General features: G+C 44.5%; 1 protein-coding gene across 2 annotated transcripts in view; it reads left to right on the top strand.

Annotated features, from left to right (window-relative positions):
- LOC106897193 (chromosome unknown open reading frame, human C10orf76) overlaps window positions 1–17183 on the top strand; it is a 145990-nt gene that overhangs the window by 10142 nt on the left and 118665 nt on the right. For both annotated transcript variants that reach the window (XM_014957686.1, XM_014957680.1), the window contains exons 8-13: window positions 3713–3769; window positions 4807–4850; window positions 6500–6560; window positions 7759–7805; window positions 8516–8591; window positions 12911–13004. In XM_014957686.1, the coding sequence (XP_014813172.1) occupies window positions 3713–3769; window positions 4807–4850; window positions 6500–6560; window positions 7759–7805; window positions 8516–8591; window positions 12911–13004 (379 nt within the window). The remainder of the gene's footprint in view (window positions 1–3712; window positions 3770–4806; window positions 4851–6499; window positions 6561–7758; window positions 7806–8515; window positions 8592–12910; window positions 13005–17183) is intronic.

Here is a 17183-nt window from a genome sequence, read left to right on the forward strand (position 1 = left end):
CTGAATCATCCCTCATGAGTGTTCAGGGCAATGGGGGATAATTGAGTGGACTCTGACCTTCCTTTGTGTTACAGATGTGAAGATAAGTTAAGCATCTAACTAGGGATTACACGTGGTTAGCTTTTTTTTTTTCTGCTTTCTTTTCCTACCAAAAAAATTGTTCCCCATAGGTTTGTGTTGGAGGCAGAGGTACGTTTTGGGGCATGGAGCAGATGTCACTCCCTCTGCCAGACCTGTGTGCTTCTTCACATCATACTCACTTTGTGTGGCGTGTCTCACCTGGGGATTGCTTTAAAAATTACCTGGTACTGATCTTCCTATAGCTTCCACCTTCATTACTATGAGATTGTTGGCATCTAATGGTGGGTAGTTCATGGAGGACATCTTAAATGTTCCCATGTTCCTGGTAGTTAGGACACAGGAGTTTATGTCTGTACCTGAATCCTAACAAAAAGACCTTAATCACAGAATAATATGGGGTGGAAGGGACCTCTGGGAATTGTCTAGTCCAACCCTCTACCAAAGCAGGTCCACCCAGAGCAGGTCCCACAGGAACGAGTCCAGGCGAGTCCAGGCGAGTTTGAATGTCTCCAGAGGAGACTCCACCACCTCTCTGGGCAGCCCCTGCCAGGGATCTGCTACCGTCACAGGAAAGAAGTTCCTCCTCATGTTTAGGTGGAACTTCCCATGTTCAAGTTTGTGCCCGTAACAGGGGCACTTGTCCTGTCACTGGGCACCACTGAAAAAAGTGACACTGATGGGTGTCCTCCTGATACCCATCCTTGAAGTATTTATAGGTGTTGATTAGATCCCGCCTCAGTCTTCTCTTCTCCAGACTAAAAAGCCCCAAGTCCCTCAGCCTTTCCCCATCAGAGAGATACTCCAGGCCCCTCATCATCTTTGTAGCCCTCTGCTGTCCCCTCTCCAGCAGTTCCCTGTCCTTCTGGAACTGGGGAGCCCAGAACTGGACCCAGTGCTCCAGCTGGGGCCTCCCCAGGGCAGAGCAGAGGGGCAGGATGACCTCCCTCCACCTGCTGCTCACCCTCTTCCTGATGCCCCCCAGGATGCCCTTGGCCTTCTTGGCCACCAGGGCCCATTGCTGGCTCATGGGCATCCTGTTGTCCACCAGGACTCCCAGGTCTTTTTCCTCAGAGCTGCTCTCCAGCAGGTCACCCCCAACCTGTGCTGGTGCAGGGGGTTCTTCCTCCCCAGGTGCAGGACCCTGCACTTGCCCTGGTTGAATTTCATCAGGTTCCTCTGATCAACTCTCCAGCCTGTCCAGGTCTCACTGGATGGCAGCACAGCCTTCTGGTGTGTCAGCCCCCCCTCCCAGTTTTGTGTCATCAGCAAACTTGCTGAAGGTACATTCTATCCCATTCCTGCTCTGGTGATTGTTATCTGATGTCAGTGATAGGAAAAGACCTGTGTTGTCTGAAGAGCTGAGAACGATATTTTTGAGTTCTTCCTGGAGGCAGGTGGAGGCAGGAGCTATTTTTAGGTTTGTGTAACCGCTTCATTGACACACTTTGAAGTTTTCAAAATGCTTGTCAACCACTTTTCAAGGCCGTGGCGTGTTCCTGCATGTTGTGGAGTGGTGGGTGTAATTTAGGCTTTTAGACCTTTTGGTGAGGGGGGAACCGAACCCTGAAACAACAGGATCAGAATAAGGACACTAGAACCTGCCCTGTCCCACACAGAGTGACACGGGGTGTGGGTTACGCTGGTTGGTGCTCTGCCTGCTCCTAAGGAGTTAGGAGAGCCCAGAGGAGGTGTGGAGCATGTCAGGGGAATGCAGCACTTCAGAGAGGAATTTATTAAACAGACTTCTGCAGATATGGAAATGACAATTGCAAACATAGAGGGCAGAGGTCTGTAGCCAGCTCCATGACCCTGTCAGCCGTGCACTGATGACATAGAATCATAGAATTGCCCAGGCAGGAAGGGACCTCCAAAGGTCATCTAGTCCGACCTCCTCACAGTCAGCAGGGACACCCCCAACTAGACCAGGTTGCCCAGGGCCTCGTCGAGCCTCTCCTTGAATATCTCCGGGGAAGGGCCCTCAACCACCTCCCTGGGCAACCTGTTCCAGTGCTCCACCACCCTCACAGTGAAGAACCCTCTCATCTTGCTGGCAAGAGGCAGGAGATGTGGAGCATGCGTCTCGGAAAGTCAAGGGCAGCAGGAGTGTGAAAAGTTGTTCTCGGGCTGCAGATGACAACGAGCCCGTTCCCCTTCCCTTTCTGTGATGGGACAGAGCGTGTGATGGGGTGTCAGGGCAGCCTGGTGGCATTGGTCAGTGTGATATCTCCCAGTTTGCGTCTTCCCCACATCTGGGAATTTGGCTAACCCTGCAGGCTCTAATCCAGCGTGGCCCTGCTGCCCATCGCCTGGAAAAGCCCCATGGCTGTCACAGGCTGGTCTGTCTTCTGTGTGTGAAACTTGGGGTGGAGGGTTTCTCCTTGTTGTAGAAGGAGAGCAAGAGAGTGACTGAAATTAGCAAAACTCAGATATATTTACAAGGATGGATTTTAATCTATTTTTAATTACAACTTTGTGAAGCTTGTTTTTGCTTTACTGACACTGGCTAAATTTAATTTCTGAAGGGGAGCATGGTTGTTCGGAGAGGACCATATATTGTCACTCAATATATGTGAGTCTCTACTCCAGCCTCAAGGAAATGTCTTTGCATGCTTCGTGCACAGATGGATTCTGTGTGAGTTTTCTGCCTTTTTCTGAGCTGGCAGGCAGGGCTGTGTGCTGCTGGACAGGCTGACAGACCGGCTGAGCTTTGGGCTGTTCTCATCAGTTTCTTTTTTTGAACCAAAAAGAAAGCCTGATCCTCCCAAAGCACCAAATAGTTGCGAGTGGTGTTTTCTGATCAGCCTTATTTTTAACTTGCTGCCAAGCCATGGGCAAATCGATCAGATAACTGTGTCACTTCTAGGGCTCCCTCTGATCCACGCGTCGTGTTTTATTCTTCCCATCCTCTTTGCACTTGGTGCTTTTTCTTCTCTGTCCTAGTTTCAGATCAACTTGGTTAGTTTTTCACTGACACATATAAACCAGGAGAAACAAATGGACCTTGCTAATTTAAATGCTGCCTAAATTATTAGGATTTATCTTTATAGGTGGATCCTGTGTGCTTTGTTCAGTTAAGTTCAAGGAATTTATATTCTCCAGAGCCTTCTAGCTCTGGAGAATAGTTACACCAGTGGTGTAACTGGTGAAAGGGTTGAGCTCTAACCCAGCCGCGGTAGAGTCTATGATGTTGTTATGCCTTCCTGGGCGCTCCTTCCTTTAAGCAATCTTTGCAAGGTGTTGCAGAAGGGAGATACTGGAACGCTGATGTTCAGCCCCAGCTTCACTGCTTGTTCCTGCTGCCTAGCAGTGTGTGTGTCACCGATAACAGCCGCGCAGGACAGCTGCTCTGCTCCCCGGGCTGACAGAGGAGCTCGCGGGGGAGCAGAAACGCCCTCGCAATAAAATCAGGAGCCTGCCTGGCTGAGCCAGCACAGAGAAGGTGTCCCGAGCGTAATGGCCTTAGTGTGTGCTATGACTTCTCTTTCTTTGTGTGTATTCTTTGTGGGACGGGAAAAAGATTCTTCCCAGGTGGCTGGGTAAACTTGGAAAGATAATAGTATTGTTTTTTTTTTCCTGGAGGCTGAACTTAAAACCAATTTTCTTTCTTCTTTTCTGCCTCCATCCTGAGCAGTCAGTGAATCCCTACATTGTGAAGCTCTCCATCGTAGATGATGAGGCCACACTCAACGTGAGTATTTGAGTTGATTCTTCTGTGCTGGTGGCGATGCTCTTTCATGTGTGGTGTTAGCGTAACGAACACGGTCATGGTGTCTGGTAGAAAGGAGGTCTGGGAATACTGCTGCTGTGAAGAACACCAGGATAGTGGTTTTCTGCCCTAACTCTTGCAGTAGGTTAGGCAGCTTATGATTTGGATGGTTTGATCACCAGTTAAAGGGTGAGGGTACATAAAAAGCAACGTAGTGAGGAACATGCTAAAGTTGATCTATTATACATTTATGAACTATTTATCCCTGTCACGTGCCAAGGAGGCACAGGATACTTTATGCCGAAGAAGATCTCATTTCCAGTGCTGTGCCATCCCATTTTACCAGTCCACAAGTCAATTCCTGTAGCTCGATGGAAGCTTGTACTCGAGTCAAGAGTCCTGAAACATATTTTGGGTTCTAGATACTGCCTGAGTTTTGTACCCAGGCCTGGATAGAAAGTGGCAGCACCCCGTGAGCTATGTGTGGACTGGATTTAGAAGCTGTTCTTTAGGCATGAAGTAAAACACAAGCTCTATGCTAAGTAAAGGTTGAGAATGATTATTCCGAATTAATTTAATTAGCTTGACAAAAAGGGTGATCAGTAACTGTGGAATGGTGGAGGCTGTTTGCAAGAAGTGAAAAGGTTACTAGTGTTTATGGCCTTTATTTTGAACTTTTGGATATTTTTTCCTCTGACACCAGCTTCCTTCTGAAGCTCTTGCTGCTTTATTGAGGCTTCTTGAGTGGGTAAGCTCTATCTGAGGGATCCAAGGAGAGTAAATGTTCTCTGTTAAACTGAGTAATTAGATATTCAACTTTAAATTCTGGTATCTTGATTTTTGGATGATATTTTGGTTGTATCATAGCATGTCTTAATAGTTAAAACAGGTTCAGGGAAAATTCATTCTAGGGTGCTAGGTTATCTTGGGGGAAAGGAGGAGGCAGCACTGCTATGTGTGTTCAGTGTGTGATTTCCTGCTTTGAGATTTGTAAAGATTTTATTAACCCTTTTTTTCAGGGAATGGGACTTGTAATTGCCCAGGCTTTATCGGAATATAACAGGTAAAACCTAATTGTCTCTTGTTTTTCAATGTGTGATAGTTGCTATGCATTTCCACAAACCTTTTTTTTTTGTTGTTGTTGTTGTGTTAAAGCACTTCTTTATCACTTAACAATCTCGATGCACCTGTAGAGGCAGGGAATAGTCTTATGCTTGGAGGTACTTCGGCTCAGTTGTTGCTACCATTGCAAGTATAAATGCATCAGTACCAGCTGTGTTGATGCGCTTCAGGAGAGATCTTGCTGTAGGGGAAGATATCTATTGTATGGTTTTACTGTCATGGATTTTACCTCTGTGCGAACCTTGTGTAAAATTTTAGTCCCAAGTGAAAAGATAAATGATTTGCTGAGTATTTCTCTGTTAGAAAATTGATTTAACTGAAGTACAATCTAAAGCAAACACATGTATCCAGGACTATCAGCGTTCCAGATCAGAGATGATTAGGGGATGTGTGTTCTTGCAAATGGTGGAAAGCATTAACTGCTTCTGAAAAAAAGCCAGAAAGTCAGTAGCAGGGGTAGCACGTTCCCAGCTTCTGCTTCAGGAGCAAGAGCACAACATGTATGTGTTTTCCTAAGAAGAAAGTGCTTCAGAAAAATTTGAAAACTTAAAGCAATTTCACCTGAGTGACCCAAGACACGTGGGGGTTTTTTTTGGTTTTTTTTTTGTTTTTTTTTTTTTTTTTTGATGGGGCCATACAATGGGTAATAGTCCCTCACAGAAAGTAAGGAATACTACATTTTTTTTTTTTTTTTTGTGGAGCAGGATCCTCAAAGTGTACAGAAAAATGTTTTAATTTGTCTGAAAGTCTGCTATTTTAGGTAGACAGATGGCTTGCAAAATCAGCAAATCATGTAAATGTATTTAACAGAGTAAGTTATTACAGTAAAGCAGAAAAAAACTCACCCACCCAACTTCATTCTGACAAAAGCTGTCTCAGACTATGGTCTATTTCGCTTAGCTCCTCCTTCCACCCTTCCCAAGAAATTTAGAATTGTGTTCTTTCCACGTTGCATTGTGTGTGATCAGATTCCTACATGAAAGACACAATAAATGCCCATGAGCTTCGCTAGTCCATTTGAATGCCAAATGGAGTGACTTACCTTAAATCTGAGGTACCCAACCTATTTGTTGACTTCACTTACTCCAGTTCCAGTCCCTTCACTTATTCCAGGATTGTGGGATCAAGCAGGATCAGGACATGAACCATTATGGTCCTCATGGTTTCTGCTGGCCATGATCAACTCTGGTTTAGTCTGTTGCAGATGATGATTGAAATGAAACTATTCTTTGTTACTGATTGTGTGTGTCCGTGTGGTTTGTTACGGTTTTGCCACTGCAGGACAAAATTTCTTAAATCACTTGGTCCCTTTCCTTCAGCATTAGCCCAGACTGGATGTATCCTCTGTAGCAACCCAGGAGTTGTTCAATCTCACACCTTTCAGCATCCCCACTTCAACTGTACACAACTTACAAATATTTGAATACCCTTTACATCTCTTTGGGAGTTCTTGGAAACTGCTTGTGAATGTTGAAACCTTCTCCATCCTGTGTCCTTATTCAGATAAGACTGTCTCATAGGGATTTAGATAAAATAACCCTAGTTCTGTTTTTAAACCTGAAGCTTCATCCTTCTTCCTTTTTTGATCAGGCAATACAAAGATAAGGAAGAGGAGCACCAGAGTGGTTTCCTTTCAGCCCTAACTAATATGGTAAGCAAGGAGGCAGTTTTTCTATTAATGATATATCCGTGGTATATCCATGATATAAGTATCATTATGGAAGTTCAGCGGGAGGGTGTTTCCAAAAACTGTGAGTTTGGGGTGTGGGTTCTGGAGGAGGAGATGCATGAATCCAATCCAAACCAAATGCAACTAAAATGGTTGTATTCTGAGGAGCGTGGTGTTGAATGGATGGGAAAGCCCTTTCAAAGGATGAGATCTTTATTCTGGTGTTGATAATTGAACTTGTTTTCCTTCATCTTCTTCATTCGAGTTGACTTCATTTTAGAAATACAGTTTCTTACTAGACACTTTTAAACAGCTACTTATAGAATTATAGAATTTTCCAGGCAGGAAGGGACCTCCAAAGGCCATCTGGTCCGACCTCCCCACGGTCAGCAGGGACACCCCTAACTAGACCAGGTTGCCCAGGGCCTCATTGAGCTTCACAATAATTGAACAATTATTGAAATTATTATTGAAAAATTATTTTTAAAAGCAAGTTGCTGCTCTGCTGATGTAGCCTAAACCAGAAGCTGAATGTTTTTGGGGTGAAGTCTAGTCTGTCACTAGCTTTAGAGATCTGTTTCTTTCCTGTCTCGTTTCTCAATCCTGGGTGCACTGTAGCTATGGGCAGTGTCTGCATGTTCGGAGGGGAACCTTCTAAAAGCAATTGTGAATTTCCTCCTGGTGAAGAGTATCCCCTGTTCCCCTTATTCAGTTTGGCTCTGCTTTAGTCTGAGATTTAACTGTAGTCTGAGATCTAACTGACAGGAAGATTTCCTCTAAGTAAGGCTGGTTGATAGTGCTGCCAGGTGTCTGTCTGGAGTGACACGGGTAAAACTGCTACTGCTTTGGGGCAAGCAGGTAGGACACTACCTCCCTCTGACGGAGTCACAGACTAACTCATTCAAGGTTATTCAGGGATTCAAGATACAGTCCTTTTTTTTGTCTTTTGTGATTTGACAGGTGAAACGTCGGTCAGTGACAGTAGTGCAAAATAAAATGTGTTTGTAGATGGTCATCGTGTTTCCCATTCGTTATAACTAGTCGTAGAAAGCGAGTTGCAGGTGTGCCTTGGATGAGAACACCTCTCCCAGGGCGCTTCTGATTTCGTTAAATCCATGTCTTCTCTCTTGTCTAACGACTTTCATAAATTCCTCCCATGCAATACTCTTTCTTTCCATAGGTGGGCAGCATGTTCATAGCAGATGCTGATGAGAAGATCTCAGTCCAGTAAGTGCCCAGATGTTAGTTACACAACGAATGGCAACTCACCACACTCAACATGGTCTGCTCCATCGTGGAGCTGGACTAACACAGCAAAGCAAACTGGAGAGGTCAATTCTCCTGGAATTGAAGTGGTGCCTCACCCCTGCAAACTATGGATTCTCGCTTAAGTGAGAAGGGTGCAGCAGGAGGACCTACAGCTGAATTGCTTGTAATGAAGTGTATAAAACGAAATCCAAAAACCAAACACAAACCAAAACAACAAACCCTGTGTTTTTTATAAGGCTTTTTTAACGTATGTTGGATGTGGCAGATGGGAAGTGATGGTTCAGGCACTCTTGTTCCTAACAAAATGTTTTCTAAATCAAGGGGGAAGGTGATAAATATGAGGGTTTATGGTGTTTGTAGGAACCTCTGCCCTTAAAAGAAAGGACTTTAAAGGGGAAACACTCTTTGAACAATGAGGGAAACCTTCAGTAGGAGGGGAATGAAGTAGTTGAGATGGTAATTGAGATCTAAAAATAGCCATTTTTATGGATTGCTAAGTACTACCAATAATCAGAAGAATAACTGGATTGCAGAGGCAGAGTCTTACATAGATGAAAAAATATTTTCTTCATTTATATGGGCCATGCTTCTGAAAAAACTTGCTCTTAGGACTCACATCTGGTGTTAGCCCTTAACTAACTGTGCTTTTATCTGTGTCCTTTCCACAGAACGAATGAAGCAATCCTTCTGGCCCTCTATGAAGCTGTTCACTTGAACCGGAATTTCATCACCGTTCTGGCACAAGTGAGTTTTAGTGTGTTGTTTGCCCTTTTCTTTGTAATAGATGTCTTTGAAATTAGAGAGGCGGAAATGGAATTGGTGAAAAGATTTCTTTATTTCCACTGCATACTTGTCATAGGTGTAGATGAGCATGAAAGATCAGAAGCAGGCCAGGGCCTAGGTTTATTATACTTTAGGAAATGCTTCCTGCCTTGCCAGAAAATGAGTAAAGCTTTGAGGACACAGCTCGTGTTGGAACGAGCCATTTTTCTGAATGGGAAGAACTGCATGATGTGCTTTCGGTGCCGTATCGATACAGCCTTTATGGGGAGGATGGGGTGAGCAGACTGGTAGGGAGAAGATTGCTGCAGCTCTCAGAACAATTCATGCTCATGTTAAGGTAGGGTTGAGGGAAAGAGGATGATCTGGCTCCATAGTTGGATGAATTGTCCTATCTGGGTGTGCACAGACTGCATGTTGTTACCTGTTTGGGTATCCTTCACTTGGGGACTAATGGACATGTGACAACTGGAGAATAAGTGGAGAAGAAGTCTGATGAGGAGAGGCTGAGGGAGCTGGGGGGGTTCAGCCTGGAGAAAAGGAGGCTGAGGGGAGACCTTCTGGCTCTCTCCAACTCCCCGAAAGGAGGGTGTAGCCAGGGGGGGTCGGTCTCTGCTCCCAAGTCACAGGCCATGGGACAAGAGGAAACGGCCTCAAGTTGCACCAGGGGAGGTTCAGATTGGAGATTGGGAACAATTTTTCCACGGGAAGGGTTCTTCAGCCTTGGAATGGGCTGCCCAGGGAAGGGGTTGAGGCCCCATCCCTGGAGGGATTTCAAAGCCGGGTTGCCATAGTACTTAGAGCCATGGGTTAGTGATGGTTTGTATCAGACTGAGGTTGATGGTTGGACTGGATGATCTGAAAGGTCCCTTCCAACCTGACAATTCTGTGATTCTGTGACTGTTGTTTCAAATATTTTATGTTCAAATGCCTCGGAGCGCCCAACTCCTTTTGGTTGGGAGACTGTTGCCGGAGCATAGCACTCCTCCTTGTGCTGTTTATGGTGAAGAAACGGCTATGACAGCCTTCTGAGAAGCAGTTGGCTGCTCCATACCTCTGGTCACAAACCTCTGGATACTTTTCTAGGCACTGCGTGAGTTTGCAAAGGTGATTATTGCTGGGAGACAGATAACGAGTCTGTCTGATGCGGTGATTGTGCTGTGGCTGGCTGGAAGGATAGCCTGATGTGTTTAGGAAAACCTTCAGGTTTAGGCTTTTAATTTTGGTTTGTAAGTACTGCTGGTAATCTGTGAGACAAATGACATCAACAAAACAGTTAACACCTTTTCCCATTTACTTCGGGTCCTCAGAGTGCAGACATACATCACAGGCTAGATACTTGGTGTGACCGAGGAGACCTCTGGGGACTCTTGACAGTAGTGGTGATGGAAGAGGTCTGATAGGCAGATCTACTGCCTCTGATAAAGCTTCTGTTCCACGGGTGGCTAATGTGCTGATGTTTCCTGCCTCTCTTTTCCCAAGTTATTGATTCCTACTACTTGTGAGAGATTTCTGCTCTTTCTGTTCTGTGTAATACCAACTCGGGCCTTTCTGTGGTCAAGGTGTCCCTGAAGGAAGAGAGGCCTTTCACAGGGAAAAGAGTAGGGCAGGAAAAGTGTAGCTAGAGTAGAAGCTCTTAAATTAAAAATAAAAGGATAAACTAGTTGTTTGTGAAAGTGATAGCTGAAGCAGGGGCTGATCAGTGGATTTAATTGGTGGCCTGATGTTCTTGGTTCTTGGGTGGATTGTCTTATCCTTCATTTAAGAGAGGGCAAGGTAGGTCATAGTGTCCTTTGGAAAAACCTCATAAAAGCTGGTGAATCCTCTCGTTTAGGCTGGTGTCCATTGCTAAGGACTGCGTGAATGAGTGCCTGCTGCTGTGTGGGCACACAGGAAGAGCAGGGGACACAGTTGTGTTGATGCCTGAAGTGTTAAGGTCTTGGAGTAGTTACCAGGTTGTTGGCCCTCAGCTCTTGCTGCTAGGTGGCACTATTATCTCTCAACTGGTGGCTGGTGTTTGGGGAAAAGAAACGTAAACACTATAGCAAGATCTATGGAAGCAAACCTGTTTTATGTAAGATTTTCTGTGAAAAACTGTATCTTAAAGTTTAGATCGGTACCTGTAATTACTTCAAATTCTCTTTGAATTGTAGTACATGTGGCTGTGCTTCCCATGTGATACATGCATTTATAGTCACTCATAAAGTAGAGATATTCAAAGATGATGTGGAGCACAGCCGCTTGTGAGAAATCCTACGTCAAATCAGCAGCTCTGTATCCCTTTCTTGTATTTTGAAATTGTGATGATATATTAAGGCGGGTGATACATTTATGTAAAACTTGCCCTATGAAATGGACACTTTGCTTGGCAGCCGGACTTAAAATAGCATGGCAGATTGCCTACAGCCTCACCAGCGTGGTTAGATCCGGAAGCTTACAAAGAGTAAAGTCAAAGCAGTAATTAGGCAGGCAACTATTAGCAAAGATGAAACGGGGAAAGTAACCAACTGATGGAAGCTGAGAGGATCGATAATGATAGTGTTATTTATATTATGCGCTCTTTTCCTGCAGTGCCTGGGCTTTATAGTGAGACAGGAAAGTAATAAATTGCCATCATCTTTGAATATGAGCAGGTGGAGGGTAGGAGTGAAGAGAATTTGCTTTTAGAAAGAGAAATAAAAGGGTCTTGGAGGAAGACTTCAGCTGTTTTGGGGGGAATAGGAAGCTATAAACAGTGTAGGCTTCTGCGTACCTTTGCCCATCCATTCTACTCTGGGGAAGGGTATGTTACCTGTCTGCTGGGGAAAGCCACCACTTCCTGGTGTATTTTTATGTTTTGTGGAGTAAAGGAATTGATGTACATTTTGGCACGGAATTGTTCAAGTTGGAAGGGACCTCTAGAGACCCTCCAGTCCAACCCCCTGGCCAAAGCAGGGCTGCCCAGAGCACATCACTCAGGAGCATCCAGGAGGGGCTTGAAGATCTCCAGAGAAGGGGACTCCACACCCTCCCTGGGCAGCCTCTGCCAGGGCTCTGCCACCCTCACCCCAAACAAGTTCTTCCTCCCATTGGAGTGGAACTTCCCATGGTCCAGCTTGTGCCCGTTGCCCCTCGTCCTGTCCCTGGGAACCACTGGGAAGAGTCCGGCTCCATCCTCCTTCAACCCCCCCTTTAGAGACTTGTCAGCATGAAGAAGGTCTCCCCTCAGCCTTCTCTTCTCCAGGCTGAAGAGCCCCAGCTCTCTCAGCCTTTCCTCATCAGGGAGATGCTCCAATCCCTCCATCATCTCTGTTGCCCTACGCTGGACTCTCTCCAGCAGTTCCCTGTCTCTCTTGAACTGGGGAGCCCAGCACTGGAGGCAGGATTCCAGTTGTGGCCTCCCCAGTGCAGAGCAGAGGGGGAGAATGACCTCCCTCCACCTCCTGGCCACACTCTTCCCTACACAGCCCAGGATCCCATTGGCCTCTTGGCCACAAGGGCCCATTGCTGGCTCATGGATAATTTACTATCTACCAGGACCCCCAGATCCTTCTCCTCAGAAGTGCTTTCCAGCAGGTCCACCCCTAACCTCTATTGGTGCCTGGGGTTCTTCCTCCCCAGGTGCAGGACCCTACATTTGCCCTTGTTGAACCCCATGAGGTTCTTCTCTGCCCAGCTCTCCAGCCTGTCCAGGTCATGCTGGATGGCAGCACAGCCCTCTGATGTGTCGGCCAGTCCTCCCAGTTTGGTACCATCAGCGAAGTTGCTGAGGATACACTCTGTTCACTTGTCCAGGTCATTGATGAGTAGGCTGAACAAGACTGGACCGAGTATTGACCCCTGAGGGACACCACTGGTTAGAGGCCTCCAACTCGACCCTGCTCCATTAATTACAACCCTCTGAGTTCTGTCACACAGCCCACTCTCAATCCACCTCACTGCCCCCTCGTCTAGCCCACACCTCCTCAGTTTCCTAATGAGGATGTTATGGGAGACAGTGTCAAAAGCCTTGCTGAAGTCAAGGTAGATGACATCTGCTGCTCTCCCCTCATCCACCCAGCCAGTTATGACATCATGGAAGGCTATCAGATTGGTGAAGCATGATTTAATTGTTAGATGTCAAAGGTCAGGAAGCGTAACCTTGCTTTTTAGAAGAGAGGTTGAAGTTTCTTGAGACTTCATTAGTCATGTCTATCGTGAGAGAGCATGGAGCAGTGCAAGCAGCCATCTGTAGTGGTCTGTGTGACTAGTGCCTCGGGAAGCTACTGACCCCTGTATGTCTGGGTGTTTGTGTTTTCTGCTAGAGCCATCCTGAAATGGGGCTGATGACAACACCAACAAGCCCAATTCCAACGACGCCTGTCACTCCACTCGGAACCACCCCACCTTCTTCAGATGGTAAGAAATGTAATGATCTCCTGGGGAAAAACAATTAAAAACTGTAAAATAACTAGCAAAGCATTTTGTCAAGATGGCAACTAATGAGGTCTGTCTGGAGCAGATGTAACCTGGTGGTCTCTTCCTGGGGTGATTTGCCTTAATAAACAAGAGCAAGATTCTTTGATTCAAATTTATTTCTGTTTTGCCTTGTGTATTGCTCAATGAAATTATGCTGATATTCCTTCGGAAAACCATCCCAGTATCTACATGGAGATACACCCGGCCCATTAGTTATTCTGTGTAGGCTTTTCCTTATGAATATTTCTAGCGTCAGGTTCTTTGCCTGGGATTATTTGTTATTGGAACAGGTTTACAGAGACTCTCAGTGGATTCCTGCTTGTCATTAATGTACTTGAATTAATTGGGATTTGAATCCAGCCTGGGTGGGGAGGTATTCCTCCCTCTTGTTGCCTTTTCTCTGTCAGGCTTTGTAAATCACTGCTTGCCCTGGCACCTTTCTTCTATGTGAGATGTTACACGTCCAGATAAATAGCTTTGAAATCATCTAAAATAAGACCCTTTTTGTTTAAGGTATAGATAGATCCTAGTTTAAGAGAAGAAATTAAATGGCTGTTGTCATATACTTTAATGGCATCCTCTACATCTGAAGAAAGTATTTAATGAAGGAACAGAGTCAGTTTGAATAGAGAGCACAGTTTGGAAATATTTCTGGGGGAAAGCAGCCTCAGTTATAGCAGCTATTCAGGTCATTTGATATCCTAGTTAAGGATCATCCTCCTTGTGGATGGATGATCCTATCTGGTTACCATGGATATCAAAAGCTTCAGTTAAAAAGCCCACTACGTCTCGAGTCTTCCTGAGCCTATAACATAAAATGTAGAGGGACGGGCATTTTATGGGCTTCTGTTAAATGTGTTCGTTGCAAATGTAACCACCCACACACCATATTATACAACTGACAGAATTTATGCTTACCTACATCTAAAGCTTGCTTGAACTCTCTTTTTTTTTTTTTTTTTTTAATTTACCAAAAAACAAAAGGAAAAAACTGCAAGAGATTTTCTTTGACCTGAGCATATTTTCCTCTTTTTTTTTTTTTTTTGTTATAATTTACCAACAAGCAAAAGGAAAACAAAAAACTTCATCCTGCTTTCAAGCAAAGGCAGTGATCTTGTGAAGCTTGAGGCTTCTTTCTGCTTTTAAGGTTACTAGGTTTAAGGAGAGGAACTGATCTTAATGTGTAGTAATTACACTGGAAGGATTCTCTATTTCTATTTGCTGTCACCTTGCTGAGCCCTACTGTCAGTGATAATTTCTTTTTTTGAGGACCTCCGCTTGGTCTAGTTTGGTGCTTTTAGTATGCTGGTATTTTAAAGGTATGTCAGAATTTTCCCATTTTCTACTGTCTTGCAACTCAGCTGTAAAATTTGCCTATGGCTGAAGGTTAGCAAGAGGCTTTTTGGCTTTGGAATGAAAAGATTGCTTTCTTCTTTTTCCTGCTTTTAAAAGAATGTGTAGTTGAGCTATTTTCAAATTACAGCAACATGTAGAAATCCATCTATGGGTTTTAGGCACTTTTTTTATGCTGACTGGGATTAAAAATGGGTTCATATTCTGGTTTGAAATTTCTCTGGCTGTTAGCCTATAGTGTGAATTAAGACCTTTTAAAGTTTCAAACTGTGTGTTAAATAAATCAAGGTCTGTAGCATAAACCAGGATAAGCAGTGATGTGTTCTTCAGAGTGATTTCTTCCTTTTTTTTTTTAAAAAATGAGACTTTTGCTAGAAACTGTTGATCCATAATATGTAAATCAAGGGTGCCTGTCACCATAGTTATCTAAATGTCAGTTTGCTTACTGTTGTTAAATATTCATTCACTGCGTTCATTGTAACAGCTCCAGAAGGACCCACTGGGGATATAAATACATTTTTCAGACTTTTAGCTAAATCTTTGAGCTATTCATAATATTGGGGGTGAAAAAGCTTCCAGTCTCATTGCGTAGACTTTGCCAACAGACTGGGCACGTGAGCAGTGTGTCGGGAGCCCCCGAGCTTCAAGACTGAATGAACTAAACCAGCTCACGCTTGGGGACGTGCAGCCTTTAGAAGCTGAAAACCCCATTATCATTTCTTTGATGCGATTCAAACAGTAAGATTACATTGATCTATTTGGCCTGTTGTTTCCAAGGGCTACAATTTCATATTCAAGGTGATGGTGTAATCCTGAGCTCCATGAGAACCTCCACTGTGCTCTGGGCTGCTCAGTGCTTGGTTTAAAGAATCTTGCATTTTACTGTTGGCTCTTCTCCTTCACCCTTTTGTGCCTGTGCTTGCCCCAGTTCCAGGGGTGAATAAGCCTTACGTGCCTCATTACAGGGCTATGAGATGTAAAGCTTGAATTATGAAAGGTAGTGGTTGTTAAAGCAGATTTTTCTCTGAATCAAAACGCAATTGCCTACAGGATCCAGTCACTCCCCCCCAGAGCTCCAAACTTAGCCATCCAGAAATCAGGTGTGAGTAATTCCTCACTACTTGCAAGGTCCAGTCTCATCATAAACACCTTTTTCTTTCCTCAAGAGGGAGAAAAGCCTTGAGCATTCCTGAGGATAGATGGAAAAAAGACAATATAGTTCTTAAGATGTATGTCCTAATGGTCTGCAGATCTGTTTCCAGGACAAAGAGAGTCCGATCTTAAGCTATCTTTATAGCTTGAGAAGAAAGAGAGCCTTCTGGCAATTGTAATTCAAGCCACCTATGACCTCCTGCATGTGAAAACCTGTGAGTTTGAGCTCCCAGGCAGCCAGAACAGTAGTGTTCTTGTCATGTCAGGTCAGGCACGTGTTGCTGAAAAAGATGCCCTTGATTCCTTGAATCTAGTGCCTCGTGCTTGCAGGCACATCATCATAAGATCCCTTCAATTTACCAAACTCTGTCTTAATTTATTAATTTTTTTTCCTGATAATTCCTGTTGGGAGGCAGTTTCAGCATCCTGTTTCTTGGTTAGAAATCTTGAACTCTCCAGACTTCATTTCTTGTCAGTTTATACCCATTTATGATGATGTTAACCTTGCTTTGGAACACAGGTAGCTCTCTGATCCGTTGGGTTACTCACCGTTTCGTTTTGCTGTCTCATAAGAAGGGCACTCTCTTCCTCTGATCAACCTACTGGGCTTTCTCTAAACTTGTTCAAGTACGAGTTCATCCTCTTGGAACTTGGGGTGAGGATAATTGTGCAGGTTTTGAGACAAGGTCACCCCAGCACCTTGTGCAGGGTGTTACTGTGTTCCTGTCTCTGCTGGCAGGGCATTTCTGGACATGTTGTGGGACCACGCTCTTCAGTGCTTCATGTTTGTACCACGTCATACCATGATCTGGTGTTGTACCGTGGTACCACAGTGCTTCATTTCCAGCTAAGGAGCTCACAGCTTGCTGTGGAAATAAATCCCTGAATTCCTTGACCTTATGGCTTGCGTTGTTGCATTTCATCTTGGTTTTATTATCTGGTTCTTGTTTTTATCCTGTTCTTTGTGCCCAGTCTGATATTTCTCTGTGTTTATATATCCCAACTCTCTGCCATTAGTTAATTCATAAGGAAGCAACTGTTTCTCATGCCCAGGTCACTTACAGAAAAGAAAACTGTTTGCTAAACTGACAGCTAAGGAATTCAGGTAGTAACTTCTTCCCAGACTAATAATTTCTCCATTTGCCAGATCTTTGATATACTTTGAATTTCTGTATTGATTCCCACCTATCTGCTTAACTCTTAATTTTTCATACAGAACTGTATTAAATGCTTTATTGGAGTCCTCCTAGACTAGATCCTTCTGTTTGGTTTTGTCTGAGCTAATTTATTGTAAACGATACCAGGCTTATCTGGCAGGATCTGCAGGTGAATGCATGCTGTGTTTTTCCCCACTTATCTTTTTTCCCTATCAATATTTCTCGTAAAGCCTTTCTGAATGGGAAGGCTGAGCATGGCCCTAGTGGACGGTCGTCAGTAAAAACGTGGCTCAGTCACGTGGTAGAGGTTTGTCAGCTCATAAACCCAGGGCTTCAGATGGTACATGGGGAGTGAGCAGGAGGGATGCTGTGCAATTACGTGAGTAATTGAGATAGCTTCTTGTAAAGTCTAAGGCAGGTGATGTCCGGTGTTAAGATGTTAAAAGTACAGCTGGTG

This window comes from Calidris pugnax, unplaced genomic scaffold (assembly GCF_001431845.1).
Source record: "Calidris pugnax isolate Ruff unplaced genomic scaffold, ASM143184v1 scaffold4, whole genome shotgun sequence".
Taxonomy (NCBI): domain Eukaryota; kingdom Metazoa; phylum Chordata; class Aves; order Charadriiformes; family Scolopacidae; genus Calidris; species Calidris pugnax.